Source organism: Canis lupus, chromosome 5 (genome assembly GCF_003254725.2).
Source record: "Canis lupus dingo isolate Sandy chromosome 5, ASM325472v2, whole genome shotgun sequence".
NCBI classification, from domain to species: domain Eukaryota; kingdom Metazoa; phylum Chordata; class Mammalia; order Carnivora; family Canidae; genus Canis; species Canis lupus.
Window position 1 is genome coordinate 26,336,533 of NC_064247.1, and position 19,899 is coordinate 26,356,431.

General features: G+C 38.3%; 1 protein-coding gene and 1 long non-coding RNA gene across 12 annotated transcripts in view; one reads left to right on the plus strand and one right to left on the minus strand.

Annotated features, from left to right (window-relative positions):
- Nucleotides 1-19,899, minus strand: part of GRIA4 (glutamate ionotropic receptor AMPA type subunit 4) — a 372,420-nt gene that overhangs the window by 37,542 nt on the left and 314,979 nt on the right. For all 11 annotated transcript variants that reach the window (XM_035717050.2, XM_049110033.1, XM_049110032.1 and 8 more), the window contains 4 exons: nucleotides 16,536-16,742; nucleotides 10,776-11,146; nucleotides 8,457-8,655; nucleotides 1,813-2,060 (listed from right to left, as the gene is read on the minus strand). In XM_035717050.2, the coding sequence (XP_035572943.1) occupies nucleotides 1,813-2,060; nucleotides 8,457-8,655; nucleotides 10,776-11,146; nucleotides 16,536-16,742 (1,025 nt within the window). The remainder of the gene's footprint in view (nucleotides 1-1,812; nucleotides 2,061-8,456; nucleotides 8,656-10,775; nucleotides 11,147-16,535; nucleotides 16,743-19,899) is intronic.
- LOC125755102 (uncharacterized) lies at nucleotides 12,881-16,666 on the plus strand. The gene is made up of 2 exons (XR_007410696.1): nucleotides 12,881-12,984; nucleotides 13,092-16,666. It is a non-coding gene; the product is annotated as an uncharacterized LOC125755102 (long non-coding RNA).

Here is a 19,899-nt window from a genome sequence, read left to right on the forward strand (position 1 = left end):
CTTTCTCCCCTTCTCGTTCTTTTAAATTAGTGACATGAAAGTGCTTTTGCAACTCCTACTTCCATAGATGTTTCTCTGCTCCTTGGCTTTGAATTTCTCACACCTGCATCACACAGAATATACCCTTGAAGACCAAACACCCTGATGCCAGCTCACGTTGCTGCATGGCCGAAACATTCGGGGGGTAGCATCTTATCACGGGTACTTTATTTGTTTGGCTTTCTCCCTGCTCATTCCTCCACTTCATATGGGAAGTGTGTTCAAAGAAACGTGACTTTGGAACTGCCCAAGGCCCACACCCATTTGTCTTCACTGGCTGATTTAGTTCTCTCTCCCCTTAAAATGGCCCCTTTAGAACACACCGTAAAACCCCTCAGTAACTATTACAGTGCTGCCTGCAAACACAAAGTACTGGCTTAACACAACTCTTCCGGGGCTAGCATCTGTTTCTGGCTCTGTCGCCCCCCTCACCCTGCCCTCCCACCCAGCACACATCTCCAAAGCGCACTGCATGCAGTTGCCCTTCTCAAACCAGTGAAATCAATCCTATAATGTTGATCCTGCTTTCATCCCTGCTGGGCAATCAGACAGGTCTCATTACTTTCAGGTTTCAAAGGCTTACCAGAGACATCATTTGTCAAGACCAGGTTCATGGTTAAGTCCTTTACAAAGATTCTGATTTCTTCTTGAATCTGTGCTTTGAACGAATCCCTCCTACGCAGCACTGAGATCAGAGTGATTTGTCAGGTGTCCCTGCTGACTCCGGCTCTGGTCTAGCCCCAGCCATTCACCAGTAGCCTTTATTGCTTAAGGAAAATAGGACATCCTGCCTCCTGGGCACCAACATGTGAATTCCCTATGTCCAGGACCGAAAGGGGTGAGAAGGGCAGATTTTACCAGTGTTTCCTTAAGAATGCATCGTCAGCACATGTGGATTATCTGCATAACCCGCATGTGTGATGCTTTGCTTATGAATCCCATGGCAGGGGTCTGTGTGTGAACAATTCTGGATTGTCGTCGGGTCTAATTTTACAGATCTTACTTACACCACACTCCCTTTGCAACGGGTGAGAGTGTGAGTGCAGTAAGCGCCGTAGAATCAGAGCCCAGCCTCCCGCGGGTGGTGATTCCGTCTACGGACAGATGCGGTCACAGCGTTAGCACCGATACCACCTCCGGTTAATCTAGAACGTAACGATGCCATAATAAACGAAACACTGAAATGGGGAAAAACAAACAAACAAAAAAGTGGTTTGTTAGGAAGAGGTTGATTTCTTTGTACTCAGAATGTAGCAGGCAGGCAGAATCAAAAAAAAAAAAAGAAAAAAAGAAAAGAAAAAAAAAGGTGAAATGTAGAATCATTAGGCGACAGGACAGCAGAGCTGAGCGACCAGAACAAGTGGATGAGACAGGAAGCGTCGCTCCGCGTGTGTGAGGCTCACCGGCAGCAGCGAGTGTTCAACCAGTTTGGTTTTTATATGGCCTTGGAAGATACACAGGTCAGCTACGATCGATTATTCCAAAGTTCAAAAAAAACAAAACAAAACAAAACAAAACAAAACAAAAAAAAACAAAAAAAAGAAAGAAAAGAAAAAAAATACCTGACTGCTGATCAAAATATATGAAATGGATAAAAAGAAAAAGAAACAAACGAACAAAAAAAAAAAAAAAACAAAAAAAACAAAAAAAACCCCAACAAAAACCAACCGAACATACCATGTTCACACACAAAACAAAACCAGTGCGTGGGGCCATCAGGGAAGGTGGAATATTATAACAACACACGCGACATTGTTATACTATCCCACCCACCTTAATGAGGAGCCCTTGGGAGTAGCTACGCCATAGCCCTTGGAATCCAGGTTTCCTCCCACTTTCATGGTGTCGCAGGGCTTGCGCTGCTCGATGTACTCGTTCATCGTGGACTCCAGCAGGAAGGCGAACTTGCCCTTGGACTTGCGCACGCGCGCCACGCCCTCCGCCGTGGTCCGCGTGAACACCGACGGCTCCGCCGACCGCATGTACGTCCACATCTTCTCGTACACCGCGATTTTGGATCTCTGGAGCGCATCCGCGTAAAATCAAGCACAGGGAAGAAGGGACGACACGTTAATACTGGCCGGACCCCGACGGGGACGAAGCCTTTTAAGAACGCTCCCCCCAACCCCCGCCGGGAGGACGCGGAGGACGAGGACGGACAGACGGACGCCGAGGGCCCGGGCAGGGCCGAGCGCGCCGCCCCCTGCTCCTACAGAACCTCCCCACGCGGGGGCTCAGGGCACGCCGTGCTCTCATTAAGTGTAGGATGCCATGTAGAGTGGGGCATTTACAATCATGTTTGCTGTCACACTCACAGCAAACCCCAGAAGGGCCAGCTCTGCAAAATTCCCATTTAGCCCTGCACTTGAATCCTGTAACAGAGGACTGCTGCCATATTGTCTTTTTATTTTATTTTATTGTATTTTATTTTATTTTATTTTATTTTATTTTATTTATTTTATTTTATTTTATTTTATTTATTTTATTTATTTTATTTTATTTATTTTATTTTATGTATTTTATTTTATTATTTTATTTTATTTTATTTATTTTATTTTATTTATTATTTTATTTTATTTTATTTTTTTATTTTATTTTATTTATTATTTATTTTATTTTTTATTTTATTTTATTTTATTTTATTTTATTTTATTTTATTTTATTTTATTTTATTTTATTTTATATTTTATTTTTGTCTCTTTTCATGCCTTTAAGTTTTAAGATGTGTAGGAAGAGCGGTCCCTACCCCTGACGTCACCCTATCACGTCACAGCTACGCACGAAGGAGGAGGAGACGCAGTGGGCCCGCACCCCAATGTCCGCAACGCAAGAGGCAGACTCGAGGTCCACCAAACGGTGTGCACTTTTTCTAATAAAATCTCCAACAAGAACGCATTAACGGGAAGGGATTCCTCCTCCGTAGCTACACGCTGCCAGCTGTAAAATCAGCGCCACCGAGGTGAGAAGCGTGACACCGAGAATACGGTCAGGAAGGGCTGAGCAACGCTGTGTGGGGACACGTGTTGAGCGCACTTATCTCCAAGAACACTGGGTGATGGTTGGAAGTGATGCATCACTATGTTGCACACCTGAAACTAATATGACATCGTATGCCAATTACACTTCAATAATAAACATTTTAAAAATCTTCTCCAAGTAAAAAGGGAACCTGAAAAAAAAAAAGGCAATTCTTGTTTTCTTATATATTTTGGGGAGCTAGTCTTTCTAACACTTTCACTTCAGCCAAGCAGTATGTCTATTTCCGTCTATTTGGGCTCCCACTACTTAATTTATCTAGAACCTTCTGTGAGTGTCTGCATTCCTATTATTTTTCATCCATACAGACATTCTAAAGGTGAAAATACATCCAAAGGAACGCAAATGTCCCCAAGGGATACATTCAATGAGTTAGAAAAGCCTGCATCTAAGCATGGGGGCAAATCCTGAGTAGCATGTATATTCATTTTACATGAACCTTCCTTTGTTTACCAGAATATAAAATCCAGTAAGAGACAGATCTTCAATAATCAACAAATAGACTGACTAGCAAACTTCAGATATGTTTCAGGACAAAAATCAAATGATTCGAATAGACAAAGAAACTGATAAAACTGATATTTAAAATTTTGGTTTCAGAGGATGGCAACTCAGTAATCAATATCCTATACAGTAAGAGGTTTGCATAGTTGGACACTACTAAAAAACTAGATATTTTATGTTAATGTATATTCAAATGGTGGTAAATATCAAGATGGAAAATAGACATCCTGTATTGTCCTGTGAAGTGTTTTATGTTATTAACACTTAAAAGTATTGCAGTGATAGCTTGTGGGGTGTGTGTGTCGGTAGCGACAGGTTACCTCTGCTATGGGAATCCTCACATTAGGAAACTGCGTGCCAACACTAAATGTAATTGCAAAGGTTCTATGTGGGTCTTGGACAGAGAAGTATCTGGATCCAGACCCCTCATCCTTGGGATCCATTAGGGAGCCTGTGGTTCCTGGCCCCAATCATTCCATCTTTAATAATAGAGTTCTCTTCTAGAGAAGTAACTCTGCCGTTTTTTAAAAATATTTTTTAAAATTTATTTATTCATGAGAGAGAGAGAGAGAGAGAGGCAGAGACACAGGCAGAGGGAGAAGCAGGCTCCATGCAGGGAGCCCGATGTGGGACTCGATCCCGGGACTCCAGGATCACGCCCTGGGCCGAAGGCAGGTGCTAAACCATTGAGCCACCCAGGGATCCCTAACTCTGCCATTTTATAACAAGTTTCAATCTCTGAAAAACCATAAACTTTCTGGATCACCAGATGATACAGAAGTCCTTAAACATTTATTCTGATTATTTCCATTTAGAGAAATGTTGGTAAATAACATCCTTTCAGTGTATAATCACTCTTTAAATGCATTGATAACTTGACTTGAGAGGTTCACTTAGAAGGGTACTGAGGTCCACATACACTGGTTATTTCGTCCGGTGTACTACATTGAAAACAGAAGAAGTAAAACCTGGGTATTATTTTGATTGAAAATTTTCTTTGAAAATTTTTTAAGAATATGAGAGTCCAGCTAATTACCTGGCAATCTTCTAGTTATTGTTCAGCATCTTACTGAAAGGGATCAGAACCGCTAAATAAAACTAACACAGCAGAGTAGAAAAAGAGTATGTTTAGGGCTTGGTAATTATGCAGATAATTTAATTATAGAATGCAATGAAACCTTAAAGCTAATGATTCCTTTTTAAAAGAATAAAGTATCTTTAGGCCGCAGATATCTTTTAGAAGTCCATTTGCATAATACTAATGTGAGGGAAATTACTGTGGCATTTAAGTATATTGAATCATATATGCCGTTAGTGCAAAAGAAGTTACGTTAATTCCTTTAAAGTCTAGAAGAAAGAGGAATCCGTAGCATAGTTGTGCCACACTTAGCAAGCCTTCTGTATGAAGGAAATTATAAAAATGCAGCTTCCCGGTGGAAAATAGGGGAATAATGAAAGCGACTCTTTTAGGGGAAAAAAAATCACACTGTTTGTCACTCTGTGAAGGTTTAGGAATCCTGATTCTGATTTCAAGGTGAATGGCGTAAATAAGGTCGCATCCTCATGGGGAAGGGGTGCCTGGGGCATTCAGAAAGGGAACACTAGAAATCATATCCCTGCACTGTATTTGTGACCACAGGAGGTGTATACTAAGGAGTGAGGGCAAGCACACCTTTATAAATTTGATGAGACAGGCTGAAAGGAAATTTCTGCAGATCCAGCAAACTCATGAATACAGTGATAATGGGATTTCCAGTCCCCAAAACCTCCAACTGTAATGTCTTTTTAAGGATCAGGTTTGGGGAGTGTATATGCTCAAGGTAATTGGCAGAGATAATACAAAAGTCATTATTTTTTTTAAGATTAGAAAAATCTCAGATTTCTGTATTTATTGTGAAGTTCAATGCAGAGGAAGCTTATGATTTCAAGCATTATTTTATTACTTAGAATAATTCTTGGAGTTTTAAAAATGTGCTGTCCTTAAAATTTCTCAAAAATTAAGTATCCTGCCTTTCCTGTTTTTAATGGAAAATATGTACAAATGTCATGCACTATAGTTAATATTTACATTGTTGCCAGGTGAATTATTTTCTGCTTCCGGCAGCTTATGCAGCAAGGCTGATGTGCACAATATTTGATAATCTTATAAGCTCTGAGATAGTAATCACCTCATTTATGCATTCCTGTTTATACTGAAACAGCCACATCTGAACTGCAATGAAAATCGGTGTGCACACATCAGGTGTGTAATAATGCTGAAGCACCAGCAAGGCTGCCGTTAAGTGACAGGTACAGACTTTCCTTAAATGCCTCTGTGTTTATGCTTAACAAGATACACAGAACACAAAACATACCAAGTTTCATAATGGGGCCAAACCAAGGAAACGGTTGAATTTGGATGTAGCCCCCCCCCCAGCACCCCCTTGGCCTAATTCTTTCTCTAGTTGATTGTGACTGCAACATTTTTTGAAGCCCTGAGTATAGGTCACTGCCTGAGGCAGTTTAGCGGAGCTGATAGATGTACCATTACTGTGTTCCTACGAGAAAACATTTTGACAAGTACAAAAATACCCTTCACATTCTGTTTCCTCAACCCGTCAGACAAAATGGTTTATTTAAACCAGGTCATCATCTGTGGGAGAGGACGGGGAACATAGGGTAGGAAATGAATTAGATTTCTATCAGAGAACCCAAGTTTATGCATTTCTGAAAGTGTGCTGCCAGGGAAAATTATTTTCCTGTCCCATTAGGGTTCAGACCGTTCTGCAACAATAAATGCCTTATAAAAAAATCTTTCAATTTTAAAACTGGAGTTGGGTGGGAGCGAGAGGAGAGAGGCACTGGGTGACCGGCACAGCCTCTCTGAAAGGCTCTGCAAATCCAGCAAGCCGGCTTTCCTTATTCCTGTATTTCTTATCAATATAGTCTCTTATCTACCTCACCAGTTTTTAGAATTTGGAACAATTTTTAAAAGCTCTATAAAGATTAGAAATAAATATTTTCAGCATGCTTGATGCCAAAGAGCTTTATGGTGAGTTATTGCTGACATTTTTTTCAGGGAATCAACATGACATTTCTTTCTCCCTTTATCACTCAAGGCAGAATGATGAACCTGCAAATATTTGCCTTATTTACATGAAAATCAGTTGTCATTTGTTGGTAAAATGCAAGTGATAGCACAAACTTGTATTCCATTTTGATGCATACCTCCAATGGTTTCTAGGCAAAGTTACTGAATTTTACCTACTTACTTTTTGGTGGAAGCAGTTACAGATTTACAGATTTCCAGCAAGGAACTGAAATTATGCTAAAATGTGAACGTTTCTATCAGGAAGCTTTAAAGACTGGGATGCACTCAGTAAGTGTTAAAAATTTGAAAAAAAAAATTTGGTCAGTTAAGTTTATCCACAGAATATTGTTAATAAAATGTATTGTCATGAGCATTCTTTACAGTTTTAGAAAAATCTGCAAATACTTCATAATTATTGTAAATGTTTCATTATATCTACTAGCAATGCTCTAAATTGTTGACAAGGACATTGTTCACTGCCTGGTTTATTTTGTAAACAATGTCCAGTGATGGGTTTGACAGAATTTTTGAGTGATTTGTTCTTAATATAGTATTATGTAGTATATAAGGATACTTTTTTAAAAAAGAAAAATCTCTTACTGAACTTCAAGTAGATGAAAGTTTAAAAAGTAGGATGTTTTGTTGTTTTTAATTTCCAAGCTGAGTGAGAAAGTGATAAGCATATACATTTAAAATGACAATGTAATCTCCAAGTACTGTATACATAAGCATGCACTTACTTCAAAGGGCTGTCATTATTTTTACATGAAAGCTTAGACAATCGGGAAATATTCTTGACTTCTAAATTATTAAATACCTAGATTAACTGAGATTAAACGTAAAATGCCCTCATTATTACTTAGGTAAATATTTGTGAAAATGTTACTCTGGCTACCTTTTAGTGCTTTGGTTTTATTATTTATTTATTTATTTATTTATTTATCTATTTATTTATTTGTTTTTATTTATTTATTTTTTTAGTGCTTTGGTTTTAAAGTCACAAAATGAATCCTTATCTCTGACCAGACATTATCAAGTGCGTGTCTCCGGATTTCAGTAGAAGCAGAGTAAAGGAGTTTCATTGATCAAACATTCATCCTCCTAATAAAATACACAACTAAAAAACCCAGAAACAAACAAACGTAAAACCCAAATACCTGCCATCGTGATGGGGAGCCAAAGAAAGGGGTCACATCCACATGTGAAATTATGTCAGTTTGAACAATTTTATGCAGAAAAGCAGAGACAAGCAGCATACACCATACCTTACGAAGGTGTCCAGAGCCTAAGAGTTCTGTTACCATCTTTTTGAGAGGATGCAAATACATTACTTTGAAGTCCGTTGTTACAGAATAGGTTATAGACTATACCTCATATGAGGAAATATGAGCTTCACTTAAGGTTTTGGTTTCAAATGCACCAAATTAAATGTATTCTTAAGACAAAACAAAACAAAACAACCTTGCTTTCATTTTTATGCTCTTAACCCCAAAGGATACATAAATTATAATCCTCTCAGAGGCAGTATCATAGCATTATCAACACTGGAATCTTTTGGATAAGTTACATTAATAACATTGTGTGAATTACCTTTCTGTTGTTACTTTTCCTTGGGTCTCTCTTGCAATGTGAATAAACAAATTAGCTTTTGCAAACCAAAGTGATTATAAAATCCAAGTAGAAGTATTAGCATTAAACACAGAATTACTGTTATATTTGCAAAACCTGCAAATAGCTAGCTGTTGGCAACAACTGCCTGAATTTCAAAATCATGAACATTTCATGGTTAGTTTTTCCCTTAACTTACTCTGAAGAATTCTTTGGTTGACCCTGAATCCAGTGTTCCATAGGCAATTTCTGTTTGTTTGGCCAGGTCTTCCGCACTTTCTATGGGGGAGACCATTCGCTCAACCGTCAGGAAAGCGGCGAGGTTAGCGGTATAAGATGATATAATGATGAGTGTAAAGAACCACCAAACACCTCCAACAATTCGACCTGAGAGGGATCTAAACATGGATAAGGTAATGCACATTTTCCTTTCTCTAACCAACATAGAGAAAGAAAAGAAATATCATAAATTCACATGTTATGTTTAAAATCACAATGGCAATTATCATTTTGTTTTCTGGCAGTCCACTCCAGAATGATTCTAGACTTTCTGAATCACCTGATGCCTTTTATGCCATATCGAATATATGAATGCCACTGAAAATATAGAAAAGGTTTCCTTTTTATTGTTTATCAACAGGAATGTGGAACGTCATGCCTTTGCTTCAGAGGTAGAAAGGGAACCCTTACTTAAATTCCTCGATATCCTCCCCCTCCACAGTTTAGCATCTCTGCAATTAGGGTGCAGACTATGGGTGATAGGATAAAACACAGCTGTGTGGTTGCACCAGCAGCATCCTTTCTCTCTTTGTGGTATGTGAAATAGCAGTACGTGTTAGCAATGGGAACGGTCTCAGATTTCACAGGAGCTGGTGGATGCCCTTCTGAAAGAACCTGGGCCTGCCTTTGGATAGAGCCCTGCCAGGGCAGGTGGGACATGTGCCCACATGGGGCTGGACCAGAGGAGGACATACACTGGTCTCAGAGTGACCTCCGCTGAGGATTGTTTTGTTTGTTTGATATTTCATTTCTGATCTGAGTGGAGGAGAAGCTATCTCCTAATGCATCTTTACCTAATGCTCCAAGAATGTTCTCTCTGCTGCTGCCAACATGAGACCAGAGCATGTGATTGTCAATGTACAGCATGACAGCATTAAAAATGGATGCCAAATCTCAAAAGAGAAAAGTTCTCCCCCCCCATACTTTCCCTGGTATCAGGGGTGTGTGGGTGATGTAGATGCACGGGGAAAGTGAGGGTGGAATGAAGAAAAAAATCCAGGTCATTTTCACAATTGATGCCACTCACTGGGACCATCAAACTATTTAAAATTCCTGGGACAGATTGTTTTTAAACATTTTTTTTAATGTAAGAAAAAATTCATATTTTTCATGACATTTCTAACTTTAAAATTCTCCCTTCTTAAACATTATTATATAAGTGACACCTGCTGGTTTTTTTTTGTTTGTTTGTTTTTTGGTACCTGTTGGGTTTAACTTAGCATTTGCTTAATCCTGGTTTTCAAAACCATTATGAGACTTGCTTTGCTTTCTTTTCATTTCATTGATTCAGAGTCACTGACTCAGATTCCTAGGTTATTAGAATTTAAACACATTTATCATTTTTCCTGGGTCTTAAGGAACATAGACTGCATTTTGCCTAAAATATCTCCTTTTGAGAAAGCATACACTTCCTTAAAACATCTGTATATTTGTGATACTAATATAAGTCACTGATATTTAAGTTCAGTCCGTAGCTTCTCCTACTTGTGGTTATTTTTTTCTGTGGGAGAAGTTTGATGTTTTTCCTGCAATAGGACATTGGCTACATTTTTGGCAAACATAACTAAAAAATAACTAAAATCCGTTGGCACTGGATTTACCACTCTTAAAAAATGTCTTAGTGGCATCCAAAGGAAGCAAGCCATGACTCCACAGATATTGAAAAATATGTCTATTAAACTGACACAGAACTGAGATTGCTAACTGCCCACAGCTTGGTTTATTCATGTTTTGTTACACAGAAAATGTCTATCTGGTACTTGCTCCACCAACTCAGGTGTCAGGTTAAGTCTGTGGCAGAAATCTCCCGTGACATACATGGGATGTAAATCAAGGTCAAAATTAATTTTTAAAAGATGAGCAACAGCAACAATAACAAAAACTTTTGATTTTGAAAAGGAGGCAAAATGAAAATAAATTCTTAGTCTGACAATTTAGATGCTCATTTCTATCTGCCAGACCATTGAAGGAAATATTAATACTAACTTATCTTTGAGAGTTCTGAGCAGTTGCATACTTTTCCATTAGGAAAGTTCATCCTTGGGATGTGTCCACCTTTGGTGCTAACTTGGAAAAACTGGCTACGAATGTACTTTAGACTAATTTGGGAATTGCAAGTTTTTTTCTGTGTTTCAAATTAATGCTCTGCCTCCAGGAAAAGAATGTGTAGAGAGATATTCCATACAATACTGAGAATTATTGGGGAGTTGGTGAAGAAGGGAAGGGTTTTCAAACTAACCTGGGTGAAATGTCACATCCTTGCTGCATAAAGGCACCCAGGGAAAACCAGAGGCTGTTAAAGATGCCAAACTCATTGGGAGGCTGGTCGCTGGGTCCTTCCTTTCCATCCTCTGGCTCTTCTGTATGCCACTCATATGGACTAAACCTGCTAACTAGGAATAAGACCACGCTGACACCAATGTAGGCAAAGACTATGCACATCCAAATCTCATAGGCCAGAGGATCCAAGAAGGAAAACACTCCTGGTTTAGATTTCTGAGGCTTTTTGATCATTATAGAGATGCCCAAGCTCATGAAGGGCTTAGAGAAGTCAATGACCTCCTCTCGGACCAAAGTGATTGTCAGAGGGGCAATAGCAATTTCTGCTTTCTATAAGAGAAAAGACACATGAAAACACATAGGTTAATGCATTTCATGAAGCAACTGGCACTGGATTAATCCACTCAAAATGAACTAGTTATGCATTCATTCTACATTTTGAAGAGGGACGCCAACAGTTGCCTAAGAACAGTGATAAATACAAAGATGAACAGTGAACTCTTTTCCTAGGAGAATTTACCACTTAAATTGCACAAGGTATTTTTTTTTTTTTTATCAGTGCTGGTGATCAGATGGGAACAAAGAAAACCAGGGAAAGAGTGGACATAAGCAGAAGTAACCTAAATTCAGATAACTGTGTTAGTCTTTTAGGATGTGTGCCGGGCCAGAGGAGGAGCCTAGCTGCCTTCCCACAGGGCTGACTCTGAATTTCTTGGCCAGAATTGCTGCTATGTTGCAGCCTTTTCTGTTTCACTTGGAATGGTGCCACTGACTCATGACTTGGCCGCCCCTTCATATTATGAATGCAAATATCAAATGGTCCTTTTTTGATTCCTTTCCAGTTGTAAGAAAACCTACCCTACAGTCTGTGTTTGGAGGATGGAAGAAACCCACTGCTTGATGACATTTTTCCAATCCAGCGCACACAAAAATCTGGAAATGGGCATTTATTTTCTTCCTATTCACATAGTTTGATTTTCTACTTTGAATTTGTAACACAGCTTTTGGGAAACAGTGGATCTAGGTCTCGGCTAGTATGATCATACGACACCAGCTTCCGTGTTTGTTCTGTGACTTGGAGCAATTTGTCTGAGCCCCCTTTCCATGTCTGTACAGCAAGGACACTCTCCTGTCTGCCTCCCCACATTCCTGTGATTTTCCATTAAAGAAGTCCTAAGAAAATCCTTGTGAGCGTTGACGGAGGGATCATGTATCTGATGCTCAACTAAATATCTTAACACTCATGATAACGCTGTTTATCACTTTTTAGATGCTGGAACTGAGACTCAGGTGAGTTGTAAACATCATGGCTGATGTGTGATTGGAGTTGGTGTGTCTTCCATAAATCTTGTGATCTCTAAACTGAATGAAATAAAGTGTCATGAAAACAGTATGAACGGTTACATGATCTACAGGTGAACAAACGTTATTTGATCATCTTGAAAGGAAAATATTTGGCATTAAAGTGGAATCAGAAACACTGTGAGGCATGTGTGCTCTTACACAGAGGCTGCCACCCTGCCACCCACCCTGGGAGATGCTCAGGTGTTGCTGCACACCATGGCCCGCAGCTTGGTACCAGGGGATCTGGAGGCTGGCAAGGGGGTGTCCTTAGGCCATGATGCTGCCCATTGGGTGGTGGAGCATTAACCCTAAGTGCCCTCAAGTGAGAATGAACGTAGCTTACAGCAGAAATGCCCACACACACAAAAGTCAGGCTCACTGCCTGGAGGCTATTATTATTATTTCTGCCATATTATTACCTGTATAACTTTCATTACGCAAGTAATACATGAACTAGCAATGGAAAAATCAGTATAAAAACAGAAAATTAAGATAAGTTACCTCCATTCCCTTCACCTACTCTTGCTTTTTCTTCATATATGCCCTGCTAGACATGGTCTGATGAATAATATTTTTATTTTAAAAAGGGATAATACAAAACACAACAGTTTATAATTCCTCTACTCAGAAGTATATGATGAATTCCTTTTTATTTTTATCATATACATTAAAAACTAGTTAATGATTGCAAGTGTTTTATCATATGAAAATATCAAAATTTGCTCAATCTAGTTCTTATTTTAGGAGACGTCTATGCTATGCTGTTGCCAGGTTTACACAATTTCAAGCTTGGATGATGCGAACATCTTTGAAGACAAACCCTGGTACGTACCTTAAGTATTTAAGATGAATTTTTAGAAATGGGATTGCTGGTCTAAGTGGTAACAATCCTTATAATGGTCACGATTTGTTTTGTGAAACTTTTCTCCAGGAATATCACACAGACTTCAACTGTTGCCAGCACTGTGTGGATACGTCCGCAGCTATGAATGCTGGACAGCCCATCTGTGTCTTCACTATTGTTTATCTCTGCCAGTCTGACCCATGGAAAGCTAGATTTCATTGTGTTAATTTGAATTTATTTTTATGAATCAAATGGCCACTCTCCTTTTTTCTTCCAATGTCCTAACCTGCCCTTATTTTCCATATGGCGTATTTATTTTTTACTAACTTGTAAGTGCTTTTAAATATATTCAAAAAATTAACTTTTATTTTCCATATATGCTGCAAATATTCTCCCTGTCCAGTAATTGTTTTGTTTACACAACTTAGTTCACGGTACTTCATTGCAATATATATGTATTAAATTTTGCTGCAGCCATACAGAATTTTCTTTCTGTGTTTTCAGCCTTTGGTTTTGTGCTTAGAAAAATTCTTCTCATATCATATGACCAGTGTCGATCATGCATATTTTATTCTTGTACCTACAATCCCTTTAAACTTGGTATCATATGTGATGATGTGCTCCAACATTGTTAATCTTCCAAGTGGTTGTTCTGCTGTTGCGACAGGAATAATTGAGTAAATGCATCCTATCACTGATCTGAAATGCCACCTTTTGCATACCAAGTTGTCAGGTGTGGTGTTCTTATTTTATTTACACAAGCTACCACTAATGAGGGTGAAAGCCTTAAAAGAAGAGAAATAAAGTTGCCTCCTGCATATGAAATCAGGTGCGAGGGGAGGCAAACACTGGATCAGAGTGTGACATGATGGTTGATGAGGACAGTTTTGAAGTCTGACAGGTTGTGTTTTGAGACAGCCAAGTGAACAGAGAAGATACAGCTGGGCTTTCTCAGCTAGGATTGGAGATGTGACATCGTGTGCCTTGTTCCATGACCTCTTAGCCATTCCCAGAATGAAGTATGTAAAGTGTTTCCTGCAAGAACTTGATAACACTTGGGCTCTTGAGGGCTTCCAGAGTGAGGCCCATGAGCCTACATTTTAACACGTACCACAGGTAATCCTGGTGCTGGCAGGCCACGGAATGTGCTTGGAGGAGTACTCCCCGGAATTAAAATCCATGCACACAAGCAGAGCAGGGCCAGTGAAGGTGCAACAGAAGACACAGAATGGACTTGGTGTGGTGCACAGGGCCACAGGCAGAAAGGCCCTGAGGGCAGAGGAGATTCCTGTGCTTCTTGGCCACCACCAGGTGTGTGCTGAGGCCACATGTGAGGGTTTTCCAGAACACTTTTCCAGAAACTCCAGTAACAGAGCTTACAAAGAATAATGAAATAATAATAGTAATAACAATAATAATAATAATGGCTTCAAAGTGAATCATTTTACTATCTAATGTGCTTTGCTGGACAGGAGAGAATGGATAGAGCTCCACCTTGGGCCCTGGAAATCGGGCATTCATTGTATTAGCAGTAAGAAAGTAAAAAATAAAATGAGAAGAAAGTTCAGACTTTGCAGACACCAGAATGAAAATCACCAAATCTACAGGAAGCATAAGAGACATGGAAGAAGATTCCTTTTGGGAAAAACTCAAGTGGCAGAGATGAGGGAATTTAAACCTGGCAGAATAACTGATGATTGAATACAGTGAGTACCAGCAAGTGCTATGTCTCTCTTTGAGAACTGCTTGACCTCAGGGCTGTGTTACTGGGACGTGTGCTATGGACACAGTGTTTGGTTGACTATGCTCTCTCTTCATGTCACCTGTTTTTCTCACGTGAACAATGTGGTCAGAGCCCACGCAAAGGGGCGAGGCTGGACTTCCCAGTGGGTAGGGACTCTGGAGAAGAGATACGTGACAAATGTTGTAGAAAGTTACTTGGGTTAGTTACACCATCCATAACTAATTGGTAATCCAAGTAGGATTTTTTTTTTTTTTTGAGATGAAATACCCAACAGTGTTTTCTAAAGAAAATGAATTACTGTAGTTCTCACAACTTGAATCATGTTTACATTTAAAATCTTATTGTCTCAAAAATTAAAAATATTACTAAAAGTTTAAAATATTACCAAGAAACAAACACATCCTTTTTGTTTGGAACCTAAAGCTCATTATCAAAGTGTTGATGAGCCGTGTGGTAAATTCCTTTTTGATTTTCTTAAAACTGAATTTTTTTTTTTTTCATTTAGGGCAACTAACAAGTTAGCAGTTCTTTTTAAATGAATATAAAACTAACTGATTGCTCCTTAATGCCAAACAATTTCCTCTTCTGTGGAGGTTACAGCTACTGTATGATACTGGTTGGAGAAAGTTTGTGGCGTAGAGGTCGGAAATCCAAGATGCAGAATCAGGAAACTACCAAATTGTAGTTCTGGCTTGGAAAAGGAGCCCCTCTCCAGACTTCTGTTATTGTCCTCAATCATTGAGTCTTTACTCTCTTCTAGGGAAGGATTACTCTTGTGTCATTGTTTCAAAAGGGTCTTGTGAAGATGAATTAGAGAGTGCTTTGAAGGTGAAATCTGTGAAATATGAATTGGCTTACAGAAAATTTCTGTACACTGTGAGAGTACACTGTGAGTGTATGTGACTTTTATTGGTTACTCAATGGGCACAGCTCACTGTGAGCTCCAGGTTTTGTTTCTGGACTTTGGAAATATCATGCATCACCAACATTTGTGAACTGCTGGTTTCATTGTGATACTCTGCAGTGATAGCTGAAGAAACCAATCCTGTTCTTATTCAGGCAGGAATGTCTACATTGAATTTGCCCTTGGTGATCAATGTGTGTACTCAGTATCTGGTAAACTCAGAGGGAAGGGCCAGACGTGCATTTCTGTGAGGCCTGCTATGGAATACGCTCCAAGTTTTGTGTTTCGCTATGTCTAAAAAAATGATAGCACTGCATAAAGTTTAAATTTACTGTGTTTAGCAGATCTATAAGAATCTCACATTATCGGTGAATATTTTATAGATGCTAAAGTAGTTTAATGATTGCTTTACCAATTATGTAAAAGATATTGACCAGTAAGTACAAGCAACAGGGGTACAAGTAACTAGTTAAAATTAGGCCCAACTTTATACTGCTGGAGGAAATCTGTTCCTTTAATTATCAAGTAACATTCATAATAGATTTGTTTTGTAGTTCTTAAAACAACATGGCTAGAGTAGAGTGGCATCGAGCTTAAGAGAATGGTCATCACAGATACTGAAGTCACTTTTTTTTTTTTAAGAGGACATCATATTTCAGTTTTTTTATCTTTCCTGACTTTGAAGTTATGAGGTATTAGCTTCTCTCATTTTTTGGAAATTGCACCATAATGAGCTAGAGAAACATCTGAACATGGTAGATGCCTCTTGAATGTAACTGCAAATTTAAAAACAGCAACAGGTCTTGAGATATTGTTATATGCCCAGGTGAAAAAAAGTTTCAGGTTTATGTAAGTAAATTCGTGAATAAACTGGTCTGCTTACCCCATAAACAAGTTCTCCTACCATCCCATTCCAGATTTTTGTGTCCGCGTCCCTTGCTCCATACTTTCCATCAGGGACAATGGCAATTTTATACTTGATACCAATATGTTTTGCAATTTCAGATGCCAAATCTACACAGTATCCTTCATACTTGTCATTTCCTTCAAACATTTCGTGATTTTTCTTGTACATAACATATGGGGATTCCTATAATGAGAGAAGGAGAACTGTAAAGGAGAAATTATAAAACATGCAAAAATCTTTATGCAACTTTTCAGCTGCAGAATTTGACAAAAAGATTAGATTTAATATTAGTATACGCACTGATTTTGTGTGGCTAGAAATCAATAATAAAACAGATGAATATAGAAATATGCTTAGAAGTATATCCAGTTACTTTATATTGGGTACTAAAAGTGAAACCTTTCAAAATAGTTTTTTCCTGAGGGACTATTACATACCTAGTGCCATGATCATGACAGGAAAAATATAACATTAATAATTGTCTAGGGAAGCATCAGCCCATCATCTTTGGTAATGAAATTAGTATTTCTAAAATATCGCATGAAGTTAGACTACTTAGTAGGTATTCAAGGTAACAGGTCTCCTTATTCCGTGTCTTGTTTAGCCATGTTTAATTGCAACCTCTTTTAGGAAAGAAGCAAGATGCTTTTTTTTTTTAAACTCTCTAGCATTTTGCTGAATGCCTTTCTCAGAATGGGTTCTAGTGAGTTCAGTGAAGAAATGAATAGTTTAAAATATTCTATATACTAGTTTGCATTAAATTGGCTTTCCCAAAACTGTCCAATATTTTGGCTTTAGTGAGGCCTGTGGTGCGTGAAGGTTTCTATTATAAAATATGTTTCCAACGAAAGCTAATAATCTTCCCCCAGTTGCAACAATCACACATTTCAAGTGATATTCTCATGTAGGTTTTGAAGCAAGTAAGACAGAAAACAGGTAAAGAATTATTGTAAAAATCCTTATAAAAATGAAAAGGTTTACTGGTGGCTAATGATAACTAGTTTTCAGTTACAACACACACACACACACACACACACACACACACACACTCACTCACACTCACACACCCTTAAGCCAAACCATTTAAAGGCCATGAACTAAAGAGACAAGTTAGCCAACAAGCAGCTGATTTTGGGAACGGAGCCCAAAGCCACCACAGGGTAGATCTGGTGAGCATACAAATACAGAGGACTGCCAGTCACACCTCAGAACTTTTAGTCGTTTGCAGACAAGGGCGTCCACCTTTGGCCACAATGTCATTGAGATCATGGATTTACATTCTATAACATTGTACTATCACACTCACTGAGTAATTTTCATACAAATCTTTTCAACTTCCCCAGCAAATGTGTGATTGGGGAAGTTGATCTTGCTCTTGGAACTCCGGATTAGATGGTATTTTACTTTGCAGAACATGGCAGTGGATACTACTTCTGATTTTAAGTACTTCATAAATGTAGAAATTACCTTTAAAAACTTAACAAGATTGTAAATTACATGATATATAACTTGTAATAGAGATGCCCTAAATAACTGTACTGTGGGCAATTGTTTAGGGTTGGTCATTGAATAGACAGACTTGCCTTATGCTGACAGAGTTGAGGGACCCAGAAGTCTCTCATTTCTTTGAAACTGATACATATTTTAACAGGAGAGCTTCTCCACCTATAAAGTTAAGGAAACTGATGGTCTCTTCTTTAGATAGATGAAGATTATTTTGTAGCTTACAGAAAAGATTCTCCCAATACAAAGGTCTTGAAAATTATAAATTGTGGTGAGTTGTTGCAAGGTGTTAATTTCTAAAATTTAATATAAATGGTTAAAATGAGCTAATCTTTTCCTTTTCTTTTTCTTGTGACAGCTTATTAAAAATGGAAGTATATTTAGAGAAAAGCAAGAATCTCACATTTATAAAATGCTTAATATTGTAATTGACATGGCTGTATAGTTAGCACTTCCAACTTAGAACAAACTTAGAAGTTTTCAAAAATTGTATATCTATGGTTCACATGAGGTACTAAAATTGAAAGTCAATTTTAGTGTCTGGAATACTTGAACATTTAGGAATTTTAGCCATCAAATATATATATGACAGTGTCAGCTTGTGTGCACATTTCTCTAGCTAGAATTCCCATCTAATTTGCTAAATTCCCTCTACATTATATTGTAGACAATTTGCTTTATTAAAAGCCATACTTCTACTATGTACTCAAACATTTATTAAGCACTGACTGTGTGCCAGGCAGTTTGCTGGAGACTAGGGATACAAAAATACGCCTCTTGTCCTCTTGTGATTACTTAAGATTATACTTCTTTGTAATAAGGGTAAAGGAGTAAGAGTGATGGGAAACAATCATAAAATAGAGTAGTGAAAACTAATAATAGCTCTGAGTTAATTAGTGCATGCTCTGTATCAGAAATAAGGCTGAGTTCTTCAACTGTGCCTTTCATTTACTTTTCACACTGCTATTTTGAGGTAGGCACTTCCAATTTGCAGGGGGAAAATGCAAGTCTCAGAGACTGCAAGCAAATTGCTCCATTTCACAGAAGGAGCAGATGTGGGAAATGAATCTATATTTTGAAATATCTGGAAATTGTTGAAGCTATCATTGCATTTGTCAAAATAGGTGCAACTATTTGAGATTTCATATGATTTAACTAGAGAGGGGGTAAGTTTAAGGACATGAATTTCTGTGTGGTAAATGAAATACTTTCTGTGAAACAGTGAATACACAGTATAGATAAAACCTTTCCATATCTCCTCATATTGCCTGGTATCTACAAGGCACTCAATAAGTATAAAGATTTCCTGGTGCATTTGTGCTCTCTAAATAGGAATATCATGGCAAAGTAATTACATTACAACTTCTGATTCAGGTCTTCAAAAGGAAAGCAATTAATTTAAGTACTAGGCCACCTCTTCTGAAATAGACATATGGAAATCTAAATAAAAAATTTACCTAGTGTTTTCTTTCCTTTTTTTCAATTCCCTTTTGGGACAGCACATGTCCATCAGGAACTTCGCTTTCCTGCCAAACAGACCAACAAAGACTAGACAAACTTTCAGTTTACTGAAGATATTGATTAGAAATTTAGCTAGACTTCTGCACAACCAGGGGCATTCACAGTCATTGAGATGCAGATGAGTGGTGCATGCAGCATTAGAGAAATAAGATGATCACTCAGGGAGGTGGGAAAACAGGCAGAAAGACCAGATTTTTCTTGAACAAAAGCTCTCCTGGTTGCTCAGCTCTATGCACTTTATTCAAGTGTGTCTCATTTTGCTTTTCTTTCATATTAAATCCACATGAGTAGCAGATCCTCCACGCTCTCCCAATCG